At 37.9% G+C, this 25358-nt stretch overlaps 1 protein-coding gene across 2 annotated transcripts; it reads right to left on the bottom strand.

Annotated features, from left to right (window-relative positions):
- Positions 1-8312: 8312 nt before the first annotated feature.
- On the bottom strand, positions 8313-20974 carry prr7 (proline rich 7 (synaptic)). Of its 2 annotated transcripts, none has more exons than XM_005173878.6 (3): positions 20645-20974; positions 16334-17092; positions 8313-12327 (listed from the first exon to the last, which is right to left on the bottom strand). In XM_005173878.6, the coding sequence occupies exons 2-3, from the start codon at positions 16632-16634 to the stop codon at positions 11891-11893; spliced, it is 738 nt and encodes a 245-aa protein (XP_005173935.1). In that variant the 5' UTR covers positions 16635-17092; positions 20645-20974; the 3' UTR covers positions 8313-11890. The 2 variants fall into 2 exon arrangements, with proteins under 2 accessions (XP_005173935.1, XP_005173936.1); XM_005173879.6 differs by having other exon boundaries at positions 8313-12324.
- Positions 20975-25358: the final 4384 nt, after the last annotated feature.

The raw sequence follows: 25358 nt of genomic DNA, 5'->3' as shown, positions 1-25358 counted from the left end.
GACATTACGTGATAAACGTCTTGTCGTTGATATCAGTTGTAAGAGCAACAAATAATAACTTGACTTCCAGTTGATCATTTGGAAAAGTGGCAGAAGGTAAATTTTTCTGATGAATCATTTGTTGATTTGCATCCCAATCATCACTAATACTGCAGAAGACCTACTGGAACCTGCATATACCTGAGATTCTTATAGAGATCAGTCAAGTTTGGTTAAAGAAAAATCATGGTTTGGGGTTACATTCAGTGTGGTGGGCGTGCGAGAGATCTGCAGAGTGGATGGCAACTTCAACAGCCTGAGGTATCAAGACATTTGTGCTGCCCATTACATTACAAACCACAGGAGAGGGCAAATTCTTCAGCAGGATAGCGCTCCTTCTCATACTTCATCCTCCACATCAAAGTTCCTAAAAGCAAAGAAGGTAAAATTGCTCCAGGATTGGCCAATCCAATTACCAGACATGAATATTATTGAGCATGTCTAGAGTAAGATGGGAGAAGGAGGAGGCATTGATGAATCCAAAGAATCTTGATGAACGGGAGTCCTGCAAAAACTCTTTCTTTGCCATTCCAGATGACTTGATTAATAAGTTGAGTCATTGCAGATGCAGTCGTCCAAGCTTATGGGGGTCATAAACAATATTAATTCTTTTTCCACTGCACCATGACTTAATTATTTTATACTGTACAATATTTCTGTTAAGTGACAAGACTTTTGTCTAAGCAAAAACAGACCTTACTGTCCTATTTAAATAAATAGAAATCAAGGCATGATCATATTATATTTTGGTAAAATAAACGTAATCTAGAGGCCTTTGCCTTTCATATAAACCACTTCTGATACCAAATGATCAACTAGATGTCAAGTTATTATTTGTTGTTTCTAAAACTTGGATAAGCAACAAGACATTTGTCAGTTAGTGTACATACTGTCACCTGACAATGTAGAGACTTTGGTGAGCAAATCAAGTCAAAGGCAGATTCTGTTTGACCAGTGTATTCAGCATTGGGCTTCACTGTGCTATAAATGTGATTGTTTATGTTTTTATTGCATTAAGTTATAAAGTTAAAAGTCAAACTGCATAAGTTACAATTCAAAGTAATGTTTTCTATTTATTTTGTAATATTATGAAATAAATGAGGAAATTACCCATGCATGGCAACTTTAATGTATAGTTTGCTATATTTAATGTAAATCAAAGGCGGAAACACCAAGGCTCCAAAAACACAAATTTTATTAAATTAAAAAGACTAACACAGAGCGCTCTGTGTCAGCCTTTTTAATTTAATAAAAATTTGTATTTTTGGAGCCTTTGTGTTGCCGCCTTTGATTTACATTTAATTAGCATTTTTTGCGGTTTTGGTTGAGCACCCAATTAAGAGAGATGTGTTCGTGCTTTTGTACAGTTTTTTCTTTAGTTTGCTATATTTACCTTTGGCTATCAGTGATATTTGGTTTTTGGCCCTTCATACGAAAAAGGCTGGGCAGCCATGTTCTAGCCCGCAACCCCCAAAGTAACAATGCCAGTGACTCGTGACCCCAAATATTCTCAGAGGTGGTTATAAATATACACTACCTTTTATTTTACCAAAATAAAATATGGTCATGCTTTGATTTTTAATGATTTAATAAGGACAGAAAGGTCTGCCTTTGCTTACACAAACGTCTTGTCACATAACAGAAATAATGTACAGTATAGAATATAAAGTCATGGTGAAGTGGGAAAATAATGTTGAGTATAACTCCCAAGAACTTGGAGGACGGCATCCATACATCCCTGCAATGACTTAAAATGCATTATTGCAGGACTCCCAGAGTTCATCAAGATCCTTTGGATTTATCTTCAATGCCTCCTCCATCTTACCCCAGACACACTCAATAATGTTTATGTCTGGTGACTGGGCTGGCCAATCCTGGAGCACCTGGAGATGGAGTGCTAGCCTTCTGAAGAATTTGTCCTCTCCTGTGGTTTGTAATGTAATGGGCAGCACAAATGTCTTGATACCGCAGGCTGTTGAAGTTGCCATCCACTCTGCAGGTCTCGCACGCACCCATACTGAATGTAACCCCAAACCATGATTTTTATTTATCAAACTTGACTGATTTCTGTGAGAAGCTTGGGTCCATGCAGGTTCCAATAGCTCTTCAGCAGTATTTGTGATGATTGGGATGCAGTTCAACAGATGATTCATCATAAAAACTGACCTTCTGCCACTTTTCCAAGTGATCGACTAGAATACAAGATATTATTTTTTGCTCGTACAACTGGGATCGACGACAAGACTTTTGTCAGGTAGTGTATAAACCTAGGCACACACATAGTACCAAAAGGCCCAAGTCTATTTATAAATTATTTTCTGTATGTATTGTTAACGTACGCGAGCACCTTAAAGGTGTCAAAGTTTACCCTGGTGCCATAAAATCAATCTGCTGCATCTGATGCTGTTGCTGTCTTTTTAATTTAACGTAATCACTCCAGGGATTTGCATGTTGTTTTTTTAATGTTTATTAATATTCATTAATTTTCTTTTTGGCTTAGTCCCTTAATTAATCTGGGGTCGCCACAGTGGAATGAACCACCAACTTATCCAGCATATGTTTTACACAGCTGCAACCCATCACTGGAAAATATCCATACACACTCATACACTACGGACAATTTAGCCTGCCCAATTAACCTACACCACATGTCTTTGGACTGTGTGGGAAACCAGAGGACTTGGAGGAAAGCGATACAAACACGGGAACATGCAAACTCCACACAGAAATGCCAACTGACCCAGCCAGGGCTCGAACCAGTGACCTTCTTGCTGTGGGGCGATTGTGCTACCCACTGCGCCACTGTGCTACCCCATAATTCTAATTGTTTTATGAAATTAATTAGATTTTTGGAAATCGCCAAGCGACCCCATCTCATTGTCCCATGACCCCTGGGGGGTCCTGACCCCCACTTTGTGAACCACTGTTCCAGACAAATAAAAAATTATATTTTTTGTCAAAAAAAATCAGGTCAAAATTGAGTTTTTTGTACTTAAAACAAGCATACAGTTTTTCTCAGTCGCTTTGGTGCATTTCTCTCTAGACTATTTACATTTGCACAACAGGTCATGCATTTCTCAAAACAATTAGTCATTTGTGCACATCCTAGTAGCAGTTTCTCATTCCTTTCAACAGATTGCAGATGCTTTTGGACATGCATCAATTGCTTTCATACAACTCTCTGCTGTTTAGAACATTATCATTTGCTTATGTCATGTCAGTCAAAATTAACTAAACTTGTAAATGCTGAGTAGTCATTCAATATAAAACTAATAGTCCTCGTTTCATCACTTGAGTCATTACATAAAGAAATGTTGAACTTGATGTCAAAATCGGTCAAGCAAACTTTATAAAATTTAATCTTTATTTTCCTGAAAATGTCTTTAAAATTGAACAATTTGATGAATGATTTACAGACCTGTGTATGTTGTAGGTTCAGTTCCAATATGTACTGCAATATTGTTTACAGTTGTGCCCAGCTCTACCCAAAGGGAGTTTATGTTTGTTGTAAATAAGGGTGTGTTTATTCTTTTGCACAATGCTGGGAATAAATTCGGATTGTAAAGAGCATGTGCAGTAAAAATGTGAAACATACATATTCAGTGTCTTGTACTCAGATACCTTACTAAATGCAGTGATGTCCAACTTTACTGTAGTTTTCAAATGGCTGTGCAAATAGTATACAGTGCTGTCTTGAGCATTTTCTGCAATTTTTTGCATTGAAAAAATGTAGAGTAAAGTGTCATAATAAAAACATGACTAAGCCATTTGACTATCTTGTTCATAAACAATGGTGTCATGGCTTTTCATTTTGATGACACTGACACTTTGATTTACATCAGTACTTGCTTTTGAGGAATGAACTATCTATTTTGAGCAAGTGACGCACTTTTGCAGGTTATCAGCTAGGTTTTGCAATTTGCACTAATTGTTTTGCAGTTTGCATTAACTGTTGTGCAAATGTAAATAGTGTTGTGAGAAATGCACCAAAGCGTCTGAGAAAAACTGTAATATTCTGTCAAAAGGCCAAGTAATATATTTTTTTTGGTTTATAGCTAAAATATTTCTTTAACCTTTTTTTTTTTAGGAAAAACCCTACTTAGTTTTGACATTTCTGAAAACAAAACAGTATTTTTGTGTCTAGAGAATGCTTCTTGATTAAATATTTGTTTAGTAATTAAGTTTTTACAGTGTATGAATTACAGCTCCGATTACTCTGTCTGCACACTCATACAAGCACACTCTGCATGCTACATGAACATGATAAACTTCCACAGTTTGCCATTCACAGTCTGTCCAGTGACGGAGAAAGAAAACCTGGACTGTAAATTTGGTGTCAAGATTGCGACAAAATAGCATCTAAATGGAGACTGGAAAGAGATTTACGCACAGACCTTGTTGATTGATAGACCATAGCCTATTGATGACGGCTTTCATTGAAAATGACACAAATGGGGTATATTTGGCACATGATATGCCTCATATATGCTAATTTGTAGTCCACTTATCATAGTGGATGTGAGAAGGCTGTGTACCAGAGCAGTGACAGAGCTGCTCACTTCATCTATGCAAACAGATTCACGCGGCTCTGCTACGGTCGCTTAGCAACACATTGCTGGCACATTGAGGACAGTTTACGTCCCTGTCTATAGTGATGTAACCCAATATCCCAAAAAATGAAGAAACACAGGGTCCAAGCAGATTTTAAACAGCTATATTAATGAATAAATCCAAACTTTACTATTGATTTGTTTCACAGAGGAAGGGTTTTGAGGCTGTCGTTACATTGTGAGTAGTTGTGTAACCTATTGTACAAGTATTTCCATGACATGACATTAAGGTGCATTACATTCATTGATTGTCTTTGAATGATTTAAATGCAATCACTGTGCAAAAAATAAATCCCTGAATTAATCAATATTTGGACGTTTAAAGAGATAGTTCACCTATCGGTCATCATTTACTCACGCTTTACTCATGACAATCCCGATTGAGTTGGGGGAGGGGGGGTGGGGGGGTTCTGTTGAACACAAGAGAAGTAATTTCAGGATATTGCTTGATGCTATTAGCAGATTTGGCATGCTGTTGATGCTATTAGCAGATTTGGCATGCTGTCCCAGGGCCAGGAGAGAACCCAGAGCTCGGAGATAATTGAGCCCAGGGCTCCCGACAGGTCTTTTAGCATGTAATGGGGTCCAAGATCCGGTAGGTCTCAAGAGCTCCCTTAGTAAAGGAGGAAATGCACTGCATAAAACTGCTATTCTTACTTAGACCTTTTGTCTTCTTTCTAGTCCAAATATCCAAATTCTTAAATCAAGAAGAATTTGAGACAAGCAAAACATGCAAAACGGGGTAAGCAAAATAACCTTGTTTTTCCTTTTGACATAAGGTTATTTTATTTACCCCATCGGCAGATTATTTTGCTTGTTTTAAGGAAAAACTCACTTAATTTTGTCATATCATTTCTGAAATCAAGACTATGTTTTGCTTGTTTGGAAAATTCTGATTTAAGAATGTTTAGATATTTGAATTTGAATCTAAGTAAATCATTTTTTGCAGTGTGGCGTGGAAGGGGGATTCTTCCAAAATGAAAAAAAGGCAGGAGGGTGAAATCGGTCTATTTATTGTAGGCTTGGATCAATCTGATTGAATTATTACTGATTACAGATGAGAGACCAGCCGCGATCAATTTCTATCACATGCTACTCTCGAAATTCAGCTGCGGTCACACTGGGCTTTTCCTCCCATAGACTTCTATTCATACGCACACGAATGCATCAGACCGGAAACGCGGGGTCATGAATCAAGTTTCGCAGGTTTCTGCAGTGCAAACTTTAAGCTTGGTGAACTCTGACCTGCGAAATCGCATTACTTGACTGCGTGAGACCAACCGAGAATCAAAACATGAAATTCGAAATAGTTTTGAAACGAATATTTGCGCTTAACAAACAAAATTAATTATTTATAGGCTAATTGATGTCTGTGCGTAAAGGTTTCCCTATCCAAGAGTTAAAGTAAAAGTAGATTGTCTCTCATTCTTGCACGGTAGATGCTCTGTTTAACTGTTTTCTGTTAAAAAAAAACTTTTAACTGTTAACTGTTTGCTTGTGAAAATGCTCAGTTTTCCACTTCCACTTACTTTACGTCCTGTAAATAGCAAATGCGCTTATGGCGCGACACAGCTGGCTCTTATAGGGAATGGGAGATGAGACTCTGATTGGTTTATTCTCAAAACACACCTATAACTCATTAAGAAAATAAACTCAACCCTCTTAGACCATGCGCTACGGCGCAAAGCGTATTTTCCCGTCCTTAAATTAGCAAACATGGATTCTGACACGCCCTGAAAGCTTTTGCGCCCGGCGCTTTTCGTTTTGCGCATGGACTGTCAAAATAGAGCCCATGACCTCTCTGGACAGAAATTTAAAACATGGAGCAATTGCTTGCTTTTTAAAGCTGCGGTCACACTGGGCTTTTCCTCCCATAGACTTCCATTCATACGCACACGAATGCGTCAGACTGGAAACGCAGGGTCATGCGTTAAGTTTCGCAGGTTGCTGTGGTGCAAAGTTCAAGCTGGGTGAACTCTGACCTGCGAAATCGCATCACTAGACTGCGTGAGACCAATCGAAGATCAAATCACGACCTCTCAGGACAAAAATTTTGAACATGGAGCAACCGCTTGCTTTTTTAAATGTCTATTAATCTTGTTTAATCCTGCCCCTTTTTGCAGCGTTGTACAACAGAATTTCGCACATACAAACTCTAGAGTGACCGCAGCTTTAGTTTTAAAAATGTCACTTCGAAAAGAACAAAAACATTAAACCTGTGACCTTCGACTTCTGTAGTTATCAGTTTTTTGCTGCATAGAAGTCAGTGGTTACTCCCAGCAGACACACAATGTCATAAGACGTTAATTTTAGGTTAGATTTATGTCACCAGCATCTAAGGGCAATGTTATTTTGACGTCCAATAACGACATGAAATGACGTTGATGTTTTGTTGATTTTAGGTTGTGTTGGAAAGTCCAAACGTCGAGCCAACATCTTAAACTAACGTCACATTCATATTAAATACTGACATTTATTTGTCAGTTATGGCAACCAGATTCCAACATCTGATAGACGTCATAGCGGTAAAGTCCACACAACGTCAAGCTGTAACATCATTAGACTTTGATATTTTGTTGTTTTTTAGGTTGCGTTGGAAAGTAAACAAAATGCATTGTCTGTCCGATGTAATATACTGACGCCGACATGACATTGGGTTCTGACGTCAATGCAATTTTTTTATATCCACACAAAAAGCAATGTCCAACGACGTTGGGGTGCAAGATCAATCTGTCATGTTGACGTCCTGTGTATGCTGCGCTGGTTCAAAAATTCTTTCAAATATCTTCATTTGTGTTCAACAGGAAAAATAAACCTATAAAGGCATGGAAGGAACTAATTGACGGTCAGTAAACTGAGAAAATTTTCATTTAAGGGTGAACTGTCCTTTTAAGTATAGTTATTTCTAACAGACGCATTAATTTAGTTCACATTTTTCATCTCATCAACATTTTCAGAAGAATCCATCTGGGCAATGTATCCACATTCATTCTTCATTTTAAATTCTTTTCACATGGGAACATTATTTAATCCTGCTATTGTGTAATTTACCCAGCACAGGTTATTATTAAAGCATTGAACAATACCTTACATATTGTCTTCATATAATGTGGGAAGTACAATCCCTTTATGCTGTTGTTATTTTCCAGTAGTCTAAAATGGCTGTGCCATTGAATAAAATGGACCAAAGGACATCACTATGATGTAGTAAAAGCATTGTGCTGAACGTTTGCCCACATTTGCAGCTAATTGCTTTTTTCACATTTCCAAAATGGAGCTTATTTTAATCAAATGTCATTTGAAAGCATTCAGCGCATGCATGAAAGCAGAGTTATATGTGGTGAAGCTGACAATGGCACGCCATTAGATGGATTGAGGTAGAATAGTTTAAGGGCATGGAGACACATGATAAAATGATGGCATTAAAAGGAAAAAAATAAATCAAGCATTTTCACAATGTAGCAATCACCACACTGATGATGAGAAGAAGAAAAAAACTGCCTGGCAAAAAGAGATTCAGTTCAGTCGGAGAAGAGATCTCGGAGAAGCACCAGTATATGAACGTGATTTGTTAAATAATTGCCGCAAATCCCACGTGTGCATGAAATGTTGACAAATCCCATTCACAGGTCATCACAAACAAGGTGCTATCAATCTGAGGAGCACTTTAAGAGGATGGATTTATTATTATTTAAAAAAAAAATCCTTATCCATACAGACATCTTGTATCCATAAAGAAGACAAGTATTTTTAGTATTTTTGACATGAAATTAAAGGAACACTCCACTTTTTTGAAAATAGGCTCATTTAACAAATCCCCCGGAATTTTACCATTTTAAATCTGGTTGGAGCAATTTTAGCTGAGCCTAGCATAGATCTTTGAATCAGAGTAGACATTTAGCATCTCACTCAAAATGACCAAAAAGTTTTGATATTTTTCCTATTTAAAGCTTGATTCTTAGGTAGTTACCGTACATTGTGTACTAAAACCGAAGGGAAATAAATGCGGTTTATTCATAAAGTAATTTCAAGAGGATCACGTGATTATGATTGAACATGGCTGGTACCGTATGAGCTCTGTATATTGCACCAATCAGATGAATACTGACTCAGTATAAATAACCAATTTCCCCACTTCAGTCATCTTCGTCTTAAAGAATCCTCACTTCCACCCATACTCCTTCCCTTCTCCTGATAGGGTGGCACGGCAGCCCAGTGGTTAGCACTGTTGCCTCACAGCAAGAACGCCACTGGTTTGACCTCTCACCGAGCCAGTTGGCATTTCTGTGTGTAGTTTGCATGTTCTTCCCATCCTTGTGTGAGTTTTCCCAGGGTTTTCCGGTTTCTTCCCACCGTCCAAAGACATACACCATAAGTAAATTGACTACTCCAAAGTAACATCTTAAGACAACTCTTAGCCAGATATATCCCAGCACGTTCATAAGCAGGAGAGTTTTCGAGACTTACCTGAGCTCAAACTTCCCACTAAACTTTCAAACGGGAGGAAGCCCCGAGATCAAGCATATCCTGAGCTCAGGGTTCTTGCCCGGAACAGCATGCCAAACACGCTTTATTATCAATCATCTGCTAACGCCCCATTCACACGGGGCTTCAGCGTCAACGCTTGACTGAAGGCGTGTCTAAAGTTGGGGCTAAAGCGATTGTCATAGAAGCGTCAGCCAATGAAATTCATACAGCAATAGGCCACTGTCTGAGCTGGTGTGTTTGCATACAGCGATCTGATTGGCTGGCGCTTCCGTCGGCGCTTGAAAAGTTGAGCCAGTCCCAACTTCTGCAGCGAGCAACGCTTCTAAAGCGGCGCCGACGGATCCACAATGCAGTTCGGCAACGCCTGACATCACCCATTCAAAGTGAATGGGAAGCGTTGACGCTGACGCCCTGTGTGAATGGGGCGTAAGTGTGAACTCTTGAAAACAAAAGCTGTTTTAGCTAGGAACTACACTCTTTCCAGTGTAACAATCAAGGAACATTGTTGTTGTACAATGGCTGCAGCAGGTGCAAGGAAATCAAGCATTAAATTAAAAAATTATCAAAACTTCATTTTTCATTTTTGACTCAGATGCTAATAGTCTAGTCCAGGGGTGGGTAATCTCGGTCCTGCACAGTTTAGCTCCAACCCTATTCAAACAGACCTCCCTATAGAGTTCAAGTGATCTTGAAGACACTGATTAGTTTGTTCAGGTGTATTTGACTAGTGTTGGAACAAAACTCTGCAGGGACACCGGCCCTCAAGAATCAAGTTTGCCCATCCCTGGTCTAGTCTGATTCAACTATTTATGCTAAGCTAACCTAAAAGGCTCTCACAAGATTCAAAAATAGTAAAAGTGAACTGTTTATCTCTAAGGTAGTTGTAAAACAAGCCTATTTTCAAATAAGTAGAGTGATCCTTTAGGGTGCTTTCACACTTGGGTCGATTGCCTGGTCCGAACCCAAGTTCGAATGTCCCCCCCTTGCCACCTTCTCGGCTGGTTTGTGTTCACATTGTCTTTTTTCCTTCTGAACCCCAGTGCGGTTGCGTCATCAAGCTGCTGTTGTGTGTACAGCTGTTGCTTGATTACATCCATGTAAGCAAAGGCGCCAAAATGGAAACATCACAGTCGTTTTGTTTTATTAAATGTTTTGGTTTTGCTAACTTACAGAGAGCCGCTTTCGTCTATCTGCTAAAAAATATCAAATACATTCAGAACATAATGTGATGTCTGCAGAAGACATTTTTGGAGGAGACAAGCAGACATTATCATTGTGTTTGCCCTGGTTCAGTCCCGCTAGTCACCAAGGTACAGTTCGTGAAACACAGACATACACACATGATTGAACGTTATAAAAACTAAAGTTTGTTTTAAAGTTACTTCATTTAATACTTGTTTTAATGTCACCTGCATTGTTTGGTACGATTGCATTCATATCAGAAGTTAACCGGACCAGAGTTTGCGCAAACAATAGCCCAGACCACCTCTTTCAGATGGACCATCAATCTGGAATGTTATTTTGACATCCAATGATGATGTAAAATGACGTTGATGTTTTGTTGATTTTAGGTTGTCTTGGAAAGTGACCAATATCCAATGTCGAGCCAACTTATTAAACCAACATCATGTTGACGTTAAATACTGACTTAGTCGGCAGGTATGGCAAACAAAATCAAACATCTAATAGATGTCATAGTGGTAACATTCACACAACTTCAAGCTGTAACATCATCAGATGTTGGACGTTGGCGTTGGCTTGATGTTGGGTTCTGACATCAACGCAATTTTCATTTCCAAAAACAAAATGTCTGTTTGTTTTACATTTGGCGGTTCACTTCCATTATTTGATACGATTGCAGTCATATAAGAAGTTAACCGGACCATAGTTTGCGCAAACAATACCCCAGATCACCTCTTTCAGGCGGACTCAGGTATGGTTCTCGGGTGCGCACCCGAGTTCAGAAGACATTGTTTACACTAGATAAACATACTGAACTCTGACGTCAAACGAACCTGGGTGCGGACCAAAAGTGCTAAAAGTGTGAAAGCACCTTTAAAGGCAGTTCTTCAGTGTACCCGCATCATCTCTAATGTATTAAAAGTTGAGACATCTTTCTCCATCGAACACTATGGTCATGTTTGAAAAAAATGTAATCTTCAGGCAACTTCCTTTTTAGGAAAAATTGTGTTTGCTTTGAAGCTTTGCCACCCCCAAAGTTCATACTTCTTCCCAAGAAAGAAACTGGAACAAAATCCAGAAAGCTATGCCAGGTATTGTTTTCCAGAATGTAAAATGACATTTTTGTACAGCTGAGCAGCATTGTGTTGCTACAGTACGGACCAATCACTGTCATTTCTCTGTGTCGCACTTCTGTGTTTTACCCTGTTTCACAAAGACAGGGTTTGAAATGTCATTTGTATTATATCAGTGAGCCGCAGATGAGAAAGGAAGAAGAGAGGATGTGAGGGGCGAGGCGTTGGTGGGCTGCAGACAGCTCCCGGGAGCCATGGCAACAGCATTCACATAATAGCTGCTGCTCTGCATCAGGCGGAGATGCCACAGAGAGCAACAAGGAGGACGGAGAGAAAAGCAAGGATGATGGATCCGCAAATGAACCCCTGAACAAAGCTGAATCATCCTGAACTGATTCTGCTCCCAAAAATGCCTCTGGCAGACATTTCTGACCACATATGACTCAGCATCCAGCGCGTTCATTTTAGAAAGTGGTCAGTAGGTCTATTTTTGTGGGCTCATACTGCTGTGCTTCGACCCAAAAGGGGAAAAGCGGTGGGCAACCCATAGTGTTGATCCAGACTTTGGAGCCCCCGCAAACCTATGTCTGTGTGAGTCCGGCCCTCGCGAGGCATGGTAGCAATTGCAGAGGCCTGTGGCTCGACCGGCAGGTTGTTGTGATTGAGGTCCATGTTGGACAGGAGGTGCCCCAGAGAGTCCCAGCGTCTGGCTGAAGGTAGACGTATGAGGGAAGAGTAGCCACATTCTGGAAATACGGTCACAGGAGCCATCTTGCTGGTCTCAGATTCCTGGTGCTCCCTTGAGGAACTTGATGCAGGTTTGGTATAAGTTCCTCCTCTGGGGTCAGCCAGAACCTCACTGTAAGGTGGTGGTGGGTCCTCCATCAATACAGCCTCTTCATAGCAAGGAGGTTTTCCAAAGACATCTGTGTCTGCTGAGAAAAAAAATGTTTATGAAAGAGTAACACTGCAAACATGCAAGACATGCAAAGTCCTTCACACTAATGCTTTATGACCCCAATATATTGCAATCCTTTCTTTTACCAAGTCAGCCCAGACATCGTTAAACATAAGCAATCACAGGGCTTATCAGGTAAACAACGTATGCATAAAGTTATCAGAGAACATAAATGAGGGCTTGATGTATTTTATCAGGAGAGGGTGGAAGATTTGAGGCTTTTATCATTTCCTTCAAGGTCACCTCTCGTTCCTAGATGAAAGCAAGGATAGATTTTATTCCTGTGGAGGAAGTGATAAACCAGCACATTGAGGTCGGAGATAAGAATGCATTTGGCATGTGACAAGGCAGTGTTTTCACCCCCTATCATCTGTGCTTTGGCTAGAATGGAAGATGAAAGACAAATGAGGAGGAACCTTTGAGTCCTAAGGGCTAGCAGTGCATTGGGGCAGAACTTCAATTATAGATTCCTCCTAATTGTCATGTGTTCAGATATATGATTGCAGCAAATCAAGGCAGTGTTTCCTGAACTGTAATGCAAAACCAATTTGAAGACAATTTGAGTGGTGCTAAACTAAGTGGCTGTTTGCAAGTTACTAAAACATACTGGGTGGTTGTAAGGAGATTGCTAGGGTATCCTTGGTGGCAAGAATGTTGCTTTCATGTACAGTAGGTTGGGCCAGGGGTGTCGCAAATGGTGTAAAGGGGGACAGAGAGACAAGAGGCTCGAAGGCGCCCACAGCGGAGACTGGGGGGCCCAAAACCAACTTTCCCAAATTTGTGATAATTAGAGAGAGAACCCAGAGCAGAAACATGTACAGAAGTCCCAGAATCCATAGCAACTGGGTCGGACATTCTTGCAGGCTTCTAGGTCGTTGTTCAATGGTGTTCACGGTGACACATATAAGGTTGAAATTTACCATGCAACCTTTGTCCAGATTTGAAGTCACTGTGTTCTAAAAGTCAGAGCCTGTCTGCAGATTTGTTCAATTAATACACAGAAAGTTTTATAGTGTATTATGACCACCGACAATAATTTTCAAGTATCAGACTGTAATTCAGTCACCACCGTTTGAACAGGTTTTCTTTTGTCATGCAGTGTCATGTATTATCATGAGATCTAAAGTCTGTTTGTGTATGATCATCAGTTGTTAAGAGTATAGCGACACATTATGTAATTTGTAAAATGATGCTTTGTATTTTTAATGTGTTCAAATTAATGTGATCTACATTACAGTTTATTCCATTAATTTCCCTTTGGCTTAGTCGCTGATTTATCAGGGGTCGTCATATGTTTTATGTAGTGGATGCCCTTCCAGCAGTACTGGGAAAGACCCATACCCTCTCTCATTCACACAAACTCATATATTACAGCCAATAAGACCAGTTCATCCAATTCGCCTATACCACATGCCTTTAGACCTTCTTGCTGTGATAATTACATTTCAGTAACTTAGTACTTTCTCCTTGTATCATTCAATTGCTATTCATTTATTCATTTTCTTTTCAGCTTAGTCCCTTTATTAATCTGGGGTTGCCACAGCGGAATGAACCACCAACTTATCCAGCATGTTTTTACGCAACGAATGCCCTTCCAGCTGCAACCCATCTCTGGGAAATTCAATTCAATTGCTGTTACACATAATTTAATTCAATTGTTTATTTTTGTTGGTATTGTTTAGGTTTTATTTGAAAGCTGGTACAATTTCATGACCACAGATTCTTTCATGTAATGTTACACAGTTGTCTCTACCTCTAACCCCTCAATCCACAGTAATGTCTAACCAAACAATTAAATCTGTATTTAAGCTTAAACATATCCCAGCTCATTAACGTGTTTTGCAATACAACATGAAATTAATCAGGCCATTGTACCTAAAACAAGCTTGAGTTAGCTGAAGCCACTCTTGGGGACCAAATAAAAAAAATAAATCAATAAATCATGAGAAATTCTTTACAATTACAGATCATATCAAAGACTCAATTTTCCCATGTCCACACGGCATCACAGGGAATAAGCTTGTTGTTGTAAAGTGATACAGAATTCCCCTTAAGGGTATAATTCTTTCTGACTCTTGCTCTTTTATGAGCTGACTTATTACTCAGGCCCTGTTTTAATGTGTGGTCATCCATCCTGTGGGTTTGGCACAGGTTTAAAGGGACATTCTTCACCCATGCCCAGGGATCCACCATCCCTGGCAGTCTGCCTGTCTGCCAAAGCACATGATTAGCCCAGCTCTAGCTGCTGCTAGCTCAGTGCTGTACTCGTCTGCCTACACAACACCCACACAAGTCTTACTGTTACCATGTCATACATGAAAGAATGTAGCCTGAGCTGTCAACATTGTGTGAGGTGTGCATGTTTACACTGGTACAGCTCTTAAGAGATGAACGGTCTTTGCAGCTTGATAAACAGTGTTGAATCACATCATGATCATTTTATTAATAACATGTACTGTAACAAAGGAGTTGCTTGTGTAGCAGAGTATGAAAATATCTATTTAAGATAATTATTCTGCTGAAATGTACTGTTCCTCAAGACAAATTTTGATTCTGTCTGGGCAACTTTACAAAGCCTTTAGGTTTGTAGATTGTAATGTGCTTTGATTCCTATACAATCAAGCACAGAGGAGTGCAAACTGTCTTGGAGAACTAAGCACCTTCCCTGATTAAGCAGATCTGAATCAGCTGGTCAAGGTCTTAAGATTCACTAGAAACTGGCTGTTTCTCAATTCCAAGAACGGACTTGCGTTCTTGTGAAGAGCAGTCTTGCCAGGTGTCCTCGGAAGAATGAACTCAGGAGACCGCGAGAACAGAGAACGCGTCCTGTGAGAAATGAGATGCTGCGTTCTTCCTGATGGTCACATGACCTTCACATGTTTTTAATAGAATATTATTTAAACATTACAGCCTTCATACAACAATTTACTGTTTTTCCCCTTTTCAAAATATATACTGTGCATAAAAACTATATAATTATACGTTGCACAATATAAATAAAATAGATTTTTATGCAAATTTCGGCAAACAAACACCCTTAATGTGTTTATTCCTTTATTAAGATGTCCATGGTAATGTTTATATTTACTGTTTCCTTTAGGGAAACTCCTGAGGTGAATAAGTTACATCTCTGAGCTTTAATAATAAACCTATATAAAATTCTTCTGGGAGTTCTGGGATTTCTAGAGTGAGCTCAGTGATCAAGTCAGCATCAGTGCATCCTCAATATCAAGAACACATCCGGGAGGTTTCATGCATCCTCTGTTCTTGCGGTTTTAAGTACTTGAACTGAACTTTGGCAGCTGATGATGACGTTGCACGAGAACAGGAGGACGCAAAAAGAACGCATATTAAGAAACAGCACTAGTGGACCTCCAGGAACAAGATTGAAAACCCTTTACCTATCCTACACAGCATTAGCATTAGGGGTAAATGTACATAAATTTAAAAAAAAGGAATGCAAGGCATAGAGCACTAAGCCAGGACAGGTTGAAGGACTGGGCTGAGTTGCTGGATGTAGCTTAAAACCACTAAGACAGATAAGAGTAAGAAAGGTAAATTTAGTATAAAAAAAACCCTAAAACCAATATAAAAACCATATGATTTCATATATTCATAAGTACAAATGAAAAGAAAGAGTAAAATAATTTTGAAAGCTGGTAAAGGACACATTCATGTCCCAATGAAATAGAATTTCCAACTAACCTGTAGTTGGAGATGGACTCTTTCAAATATTTGTCGAAGGTCTGGAGCTTTTTTTAGATTGCTTGATTGTAAAAAAAAAAAGAAGTCTAACAACCAAAAACTCACATTCTGATTTTAAGGGATCTTTGAAGCATGGTCTTTTGAAAATAGACAGATGGCTTCTGCAAATATAAATGTAGAAACAACTATGCCATCTTGCACTACAATTACAGTATTCCACATACCCCTGATTGCAGATTAAATTGCACTGGATGACTAAACTTGTTTAAACATCCTACCTTCAGGGACGGTCCAGTTTGCCTGAGGAAGAGTGTGTGTTACAGGCAGCTGAGGAGACAACATTTGAAGTGGTGGGCAGAACTGAGGGGGCTCTCTTGGAGGATATCCTCCACTGGTGCACTCCAGAGGCTCCATCTCCAATGCCCGCAGGCACTGCTCCCTCAGCCTCTCTTCGCGCCTGCGCTTTAGCTTACGCTGGGCAAAGCTGCAAAAGCAGCAAAGCATGACAATGAGAGCCCAGATCAGCCAGAAGCCGGCAAAGCATGCCAAAAATGTGTAGGTGCCCTGCGACATCACCATGATGACCACCTTGATGAAGTTTGGGCCCTCCAGGATCCAGTTGGAAGTTTAAAGTCTACAGGAATCCTGCTGATTTACGTTGAGTTCATGCACCAAGTCTCAGAGCACATGAACAGACCATAGCTATCATATTTCTATGAATCTTGCCATATAAAACCATTAAGAGTCTCTCCAAGAGCTCATTTTTTTAAACTTTCCCACCGACCAGAGGTAATGAAAGTGACCTGATTGCACAAAATGTCCAATATATTGCAAAAGTGAAACTGAAGAGGCACTTCCTAAAGGTCCGCCAGGGACTCTTTCACAATAAGATGAATATCTGCAGATGCTCTTTTCCTGACAGCTGGTGCGATGAGGGAATGCTAACGTCTCACAGTGCCTAGGTCTCCTCCTGTGTTGTGATCCTCCGCTGAGCAGATCAGGGCTCTTTAGATCTCCAGAGGACATCAGCAGTCACGCTGCTCAACAAAGGGAAAGAACATAGAAGGGGGCAACCGTCATAAGTTATGAACTTGTTATATTTTCAAAACACAGAGCCTTAATATTTCTCACACAATGGCCAGTTTTATAATTAACCTCAGCTGTTCAAGCACAGCTCGCTCAATGACTTTAGGGGGTAAGTATCAGTTTCGTACATTGAGAGTGAGGGAGTACAGTTTTTCAGAAACATCGTAAGGAAACAGTGTCAACCGCTCAAGTTTTCACACACTTATGTATTTTGAGACTGCTTGAACATTAATGATGGTTTTCAACATTGCACCTCTTTTGCCAGTTAATCACAGCTCTCGAATGCCGGCAAATAAATATGCCGTTTTATGACTAAGAGTAAGACAACTTACATAACCAGTTCTGCTGTACTGTGAACTGATCTAGTAAACACTTTATTTCCTACACACATTCACATCTCTCAAGCCTCAATCCAGATCTTGGTGACCTTCAGAAAGACGATTTATCTTTGTTCTGCATCATCTCTGGCATTTTCTTTTTGGCGTTCGTTCTGAATGTTGTCATCTAAACACTGCCTTTAAAACGTCTACAGTTATGTCATGCTTTGAGGACACAACCTATAGATTAACTGCAGGAACTAAAAGAGCTGTTTCACACTGAAGTAACATCCCTGCCAATATAAGTCAATACATAATATTTGATTCTGAAATGTTTTCTGCGATGGGGTTGCTTTTTTGATTTGTTCGGTTTTGTTTAACATACATACCTAACTACCTTGATAGTGATTCAGAATAGAAGAATTGTCAGAGAACTCTATTAACCCTCCTGCTGATGTACAGGTCAAAAATGACCATTTTAACAGCAGAACAACAACTCTAAACCATGTTTTGTTAATCTTTTTTTCTTTAAAAAGACCCCAACATTACAAAAAAAAAAAGTATAATTTTATGTTTTCATGAAGGCTATACAGATTTATGGTATAACATAGGGCTAAACAATATATTGCTTGAGCATTGACATCACAATGTGTGTATCTGCAATAGTTATATCACAGGATTAGGTTGTTTATTAAAGATTTAAAGATAAAGATATTATTAAACCTATTTTTTATAATAGCAATAATGACAATAATACATTTTATTGTTAATTTCTCTACTTAAATACTGTTTGACACCCCAGAAAACCGTAAAGCACTGTTTATTTAACTTTTCTTTTGGCTCTGTTGTATTTACATGCTTCAAATTTATTATAGTTTATGCAGATGCATTGCATAGAAGACTTGAACATCCCAGTCCATCTAAAAGGGTGAAATCTTTACAAAAAGAGCTGTTAAATCATCTGATAAAAATATATTGATATCACTATATATATCGCAACAAAACAAAATATCGTAATGTCATATTTTCCATGCAACCCTAGTACAACAGTCAGGGTTCATACACACATTTTTACTACTAATATTCCATGACTTTTCTAGAACTTTCAAGTACATTTTCATGACGTAATGTTTCATGCAATGTCTACATATACAGGGTAAATAATAAGAAAAACAAAGACGTTCAAATTTATAACAGCATATCATAGAACACGCAACAATCTATTTTGCCTAAATTTGTTTTTATATCTATGTAAAATTGATTTTGATCATGCTTACACTCCACTGATATGCACAATATATCGTTTCATCATCGATATCGCAATGTGTGCATCCGCAATAATCACAACGCAGGATATGCTATGTTGGGATTATTGTTTAATATAGGGTTTAATCATAATGGAATAAAAGTTTATCATCTGTATGCATTTTTAAAGAGATAGTTCACCCAAAAATGACTTGCCATTTTCATTACACCCTTTACTTGTTTCAAACATTTCTGAGTTTTTTTTTTTTTTTATTGAACACAAACATAATATAATTTAATAACTCCTATAGTATTGAAAGAAGTCAAGTGTGAGTAAATAGTAAGTGCGTTTTAATCTTTGAGTGAACTGTCCCTTTAAGTCCTGTGATTGTGTTGCATTTCCATATTTCACATTTTAAAACATCTGTTTTTTATAACTTTAATAAAGATTAAATAGTATACTTGAAGACTATGTAGTGTTGCTTATTCAATATCTGTACCTGAATAGTGAATACCTGAAAACTATAATTCACTTATATCTTTAATATATTTTATTTATCTATGCTAGCAATTTATTTATTAAATATTATTCGAGATTCACTCCTCTACAATATCCCCAAAATCAATCCAAATAAACCTGTTAAATCACCTGGTGAAAAAGTTCACATCGCAATATAAATCACAGAAATACAAAACACCATGATGTCAGATTTTTCCAATATCGCGCAGCTCTAATTCAAGTATACAGATATTTGTTAAACTAGTTTTCATGACTTTTCCAAACCTTTGTGGGATTTTCTGGTTTTCGAAAACCTTTCAGGCTTGGAAAATGCCATGTCAAAATTCCATGACTTTTCCATGTTTTCTATGACCATATGAACCCTGAACAGTTGTCCTAAAGGTCAATCAATAAAACAATGTTTTACACCATAACAACTACTGGCACACACATGCCCACTACAAAACACACTGACCCCAAACATACACAATAAGAATCCTCTGCTTTAGCTGTTGTGAATACTGTCCTTGCTAAAGACTTTTACACTTATGCAGGTGCCTTTAGCACCTTTAGAAAATATACCCTACACTTCATTGAAAACTAATGCTGTCCTCTGACTAAACATTGACCAAAACTCCACACTGATGATAAGGAAAAACCTAGATATTTAATTTGTGATGAAGATGAGGTTGATTCTTTATGCAAAATAGATTTAAAGATTGAAATTAAATTGATTTGCTTTAGAGGTTTAGTGAGGGCGGGTAATTTTGACCCAACGGTCAAACGGTGTATACAAAATTCTAAGACAACATGAGGGCTAAACACAAGCTCTATGAATGAGGAGAAGGATGTCATCACCTGTTACTTTACTGAGGAAAAAATGTGACTCTGCCTAACCTCAGTGATGCCCCCTATTAACAACACAATGTCATTGATGCAATGCATTGCATAATACTATGTTTGATATGAAAACCACATGCTAATTCTGTATACTGAAATGTTTTTTTTTATCTTAAAAAATTTTCAATAAATAATCAAGATAAAATACAACAGTTTTTATAAAGCAAAAGAGGAATGTGCTTTTTTTCTGTAATCAGCCTACAGAATTGTTTATTCCCAATGCTTGGAAACCAAACATCATCGCTTTAAATAAGTAAACAATATGATTCTAGTATAAATAATCGACGTTTATTGTAGCAGTGATGATGTGCAGTCTTGCAGGTGGGTGATGCTTGTGAAAAAATGTGCGCAATAGGCAGTGACAGACAAAAAACACACATTTTCTGTATATTACGAAGAGCATACACAACAACAACATTCAAGGGCATAAAAATAATTACTGTGCTTTTATTAAACGTATCCTATACTCTCATTATCACAATACCTATTACAGCTTACATCCAAACAGAAACACATACATATTCCTTTAGGCTCGTACTTACATGTCAAGCGTCTTCCAGTCACGATGAGTTCATTTTCAGACGCGTGACACCATTTCAATAGACGGGACGTGACTCCGTCCAAATAAAGTTGCCGTAGTTGTCAGTGGCACATGATGGTATAAGCAGACTCTAAATGAGTGTGTTCTTGAGTGTCTTGACTAATGTTTACCTGGATGAACAGAAAGCGTTTGGTGTTCCGCGTAATTCCTCGAGGGTCGTGATGCGCGCGATGGTTAATGGACACCTGTAATTGACGCGCGCGCGTCATGAAACACCCACACTGGCGCTCCGCGCGCGATGAGCTGCTGCTTCACGAGGACTCTGTGTATCAAATTGTGGATAACGGCTTTCCAAACAAACTGACATGATCGCTCCTCCTTTTTAACTGTTTGTAGAACAAAGCATTTGAAGTGGCACGGTTGTGTCAGAATACGCTTGTTGGTTGTGTTTGTTTATGGTCAAGTTTATGATGCGGTTGTGAGTGTTTGGTTAAGTGATGCCTATGAACTTTACATCAACTATCTTCTCGGGTTGTTTCAACTTCTCACTGTGACTTCTAAAGGTGCTCTCAAATATATGTACACATACTGTAAAATGGTGATTTACTTAAAAATGTAGGAAAATAACAATAAAGATATAACATTTTAAATAATACAGAACATGCTAAAATATAGGAAGAATGGAACAGTATTGTACTATACTGTACATATGATGTTAAAAAACTGTTAAATTAATAAATAACCATGCAACCAGCTAACAATATGAAATTTACATAGTTAATCATATATTTAGAGTAAACACATACAAAAGACTGTGTACATCCTAAAAAGATAAATAAATAAAAAATTATATGTATATATATATATATATATATATATATATATATATATATATATATATATATATATATATATATATATATATATATATATATATATATTGTTAGGTACACCTTACTAGTACTGGGTTGGACCCCCTTTTCCCTCAGAACTGCCCTAATCCTTTGTGGCATAGATTCAACATGAGACTGGAAATATTCTTTAGAGATTTTAGTCCATATTGACATGATAGCATCAAGCAGCTGCTGCAGACCAAGATGTAAATCTCCCATTTCACCACATCCCAAAGGTGCACTATAGGATTAAGATCTGGTGATTGTGGACATTTGAGTACGTGTGTGGTTTTGCGGCAAGTGTGGTGTTGACACAATGCTCAATTGGTACTAATGGGCCTAAAGTGTGCCAAGAAAATATCCCCCACACCATTACACCACCACTACCAGCTTGAACTATTCATCCAAGGCAGTATGGATCCATGCATTGTTGACACTAAATTCTTACCCTACCATCCGAATGTCGCAGCTAAAATCGAGACTCATCAGACCCCTCAATGTTTGTCCAATCTTCTATTGTCCAATTTTGGTGAGCCTGTGTGAATTGTAGCCTCAGTTTCCTGTTCTTAGCTGACAGGAGTGGGCGAGTGGCACCCAGTGTGGTCTTCTGCTGCTGTAGCCCATCCGCCTCAAGGTTGGACGTGTTGTGCGTTTCGAGATGCTCTTCTGCATACCATGGTTGTAACGAGTTGTTATTTGAGTTACTGTTGCTTTTCTATCTCCTGGAACCAGTTTGGCCATTCTCCTCTGACCTCAGGCATCAACAAGGCATTTGCGCCCACAGAACTATTATCTTGTTTTCAGTCCATTCTCTGTAACACCTAAAGTTGGTTGTGCATGAAAATCTCAGTAGATTAGCAGTTTCTGAAACACTCTGACCAGCAAATCTGGCACCAACAACCATATATATATATATATATATATATATATATATATATATATATATATATATATATATATATATATATATATATATATATATATATATATACATATATAGTTTTTGGTAAAATATCTTGGGTATCTTGGAAAGCGAAAAAAAATATTGTTCTTTAATTTACATATTGGTTATAAAAATAGTCTTTACACTCTCCATTAAGCCACTAAGATTAAAGGTTGTGATGATATTCAAATGGATATAATATTTTTTACTTGTGGAACCTGACTAAAATATTTGAGGAAGCATGTTTAAATATCACTTTGCATTACTACTTATTGTATAGTGTAAAATGCTCGAGAACAAGAAAAACTGTAGCAGAAAACATATTGAACTATACATGTATACTGTTTAATGGAATGCACATGAAGAGCTAAAGTATTCTGCATATAATAGACCTTCTCCTGTGGAATGTACTGTATTTATTAGTGGTTTTACCTACAGTATAGTGTAGATTACTCAGGTTAGCAGAATGGAACTGAAGTTGTTCCATCTCTTTTAATCTGAGCTAGTGTTGGTCATAAGGGAAAAGAGCATTGCTATGACAACTTGCATGAGCTCGACACCAGCTTCAGTGTGTGGACAGGAAACTCATTGCCTGTATTTGAGATTGCCATATTGCCTGCCATTATTGCTATGCGCTGCTTCATCGTCACAGTGTGGCTGTGGGCTTCCACACTTCATCATGGATTAGTCACACACACACACACACAAACACACACACACACACACACACACACACACACACACACACACACACACACACACACAAACACACACGTACACATACACACACACAAATCAAGGTGTCGGCTGGGTTATACACTACTTAAAGAGATAGCCAAACACTACAGAAGATGATTGAACAACATTGACCTACTATGAATAATGTTGGGTTTCAGCAACCAGCATTCTCCAAAATATCTTCTTTTGTTCAACAGAAGGTTTAAAACCACACAATTAACAGTAAATGATAAGTTTTTCAACAAAACACACATTGTGAACGAATAATTCAAAATAAAGTTTCAAAGATGTGAAAGATTGTGATCGTTTTTATAAAACATAGAAAAATTGAAAACATTTTCAATTTCATTTTTTAATTCATCTTAATTTGTATAGTGCTTTTACAATGTAGATTGTGTCAAAGCAGCTTCAAATAGAAGTTCTAGTGAATTGAAACTGTGTCAATCCAGTTGTCAGAGTTGAAGTTCAGTTTAGTTCAGTTCAGTGTGATTTCATTTTCCAAGTCCAAACACTGAAGAGCAAATCCATTGAAGCACAGCTCCACAATTCTCAAACCAAGCAAGCCAGTGGCGACAAACTAAATTTTAACAATTGACAAAAGTAAAGGACAAAAACCTTGAGACTGGTGTGCAGCATGTGGAGAAAAGTAAAACACCACATTAATGGGAATAGAACACAGCCAGGAACTATTTCTAACTACAGCTCTGGAGGTGTAGTTGCAAGCATAGAAGTTTGCGACGCAGTTTGCGAATGTTCGTTGGAATGATAGATTTGGGATATGCAAAATCAACAAAATATGTTTGTAATGACACAACTTGCGACCTTAGTTGGCTAACGATGGTTTTTGAAAACGCACCCCTGATTGGGCAAGTTTTATTGAGCTCCACAACTCAGTTGCTGTTTTTGTTAGATAATGCAGTACTGACGGTGTATTTAAAATTTATAACAGCTTTATTGGCGTGACAAATGTTACAAATTTATTGCCAAAGCAATTATCTAGTTTAAAAAGAACATATATAAAACACAGTAAACACAGTAAAAAGTAGTAGTGGCTATATATCTATACAGTTGAAGTAAGAATTATTAGCCCCCTTATGATATTTATTTTTAAATATTTCCCAAATAATGTTGAACAGAGCAAGGAAATATTCACTGTATGTCTGGTATAATTTTTTTTTCTGGAGAAAGTCTTATATGTTTTATTTCAGCTTGAATAAAAGTAGTTATTAATTTAAAAAAAAAAACATTTTAAGGTCAAAATTATCTGCCCCTTTAAGCTATTTTTTCGATAATCTACAGAACAAACCATCGTTATACAATAACTTGCCTAATTACCCTAACCTGCCTAGTTAACCTAATTAGCCTAGTTAAGCCTTTAAATGGCACATTAAGTTGTATAGAAGTTGCTTGAAAAAAATATCTAGAAAAAAAATTATTTACGTAATGATTTAATAAATCAGTTATTAGAAATTAGTTAGTAAAACTAAAATGTTTAGAAATGTGTTGAAATGTGTTTCTGTTAAACAAAAGTTGAGGGAAAAATAAACAGGGGGGCTAATAATTCTGACTGCAACTGAATATATTTCCTAATGTAATTATATCTCAATTTTTGTTTTGTAATTATCATCTTTAAAGACAATTTTCTCAATATTTGCATTTTTTGGGACCCTCAGATTCCAGATTTTCAAATAGATCTTGGACAAATATTGTCTTATCGTGACAAAATATGCTGAACTGAAGAATTTATTTATTCCAATTTTAGGTGATGTATTAATCTCAATTTCAAAACTGTGAGACTCGTGACTCGTGTCGTGTTCCAGGGTCTTTCTCTCTCTCTCTCACTCACACACACACACACACACACACACACACACACACACACACACACACACACACACACACACACACACACACACACACACACAATCCTAATGACAGACAGTGGGATACGCCATTAGTAACATGCACAAAAAATGCTATTTGATTGGCTGTGTTTTCCACTTCAGAGGAGTGTTGGTGTTTAATTTTAGATCTCATCTCTTCACACTCGCAACTTTCTTTAAATAATTCTGTACTCGTCATACTGTGGACAGCGTCAATGCCTGTGTTCATTTTTTGAAAGTCTTGGGCAAAACCTCCTT

This window comes from Danio rerio, chromosome 21 (assembly GCF_049306965.1).
Source record: "Danio rerio strain Tuebingen ecotype United States chromosome 21, GRCz12tu, whole genome shotgun sequence".
Lineage (NCBI taxonomy): Eukaryota > Metazoa > Chordata > Actinopteri > Cypriniformes > Danionidae > Danio > Danio rerio.
The sequence above is the reverse complement of the archived record's forward strand: the minus strand, read 5'-3'. Positions and strand labels throughout refer to the sequence as shown.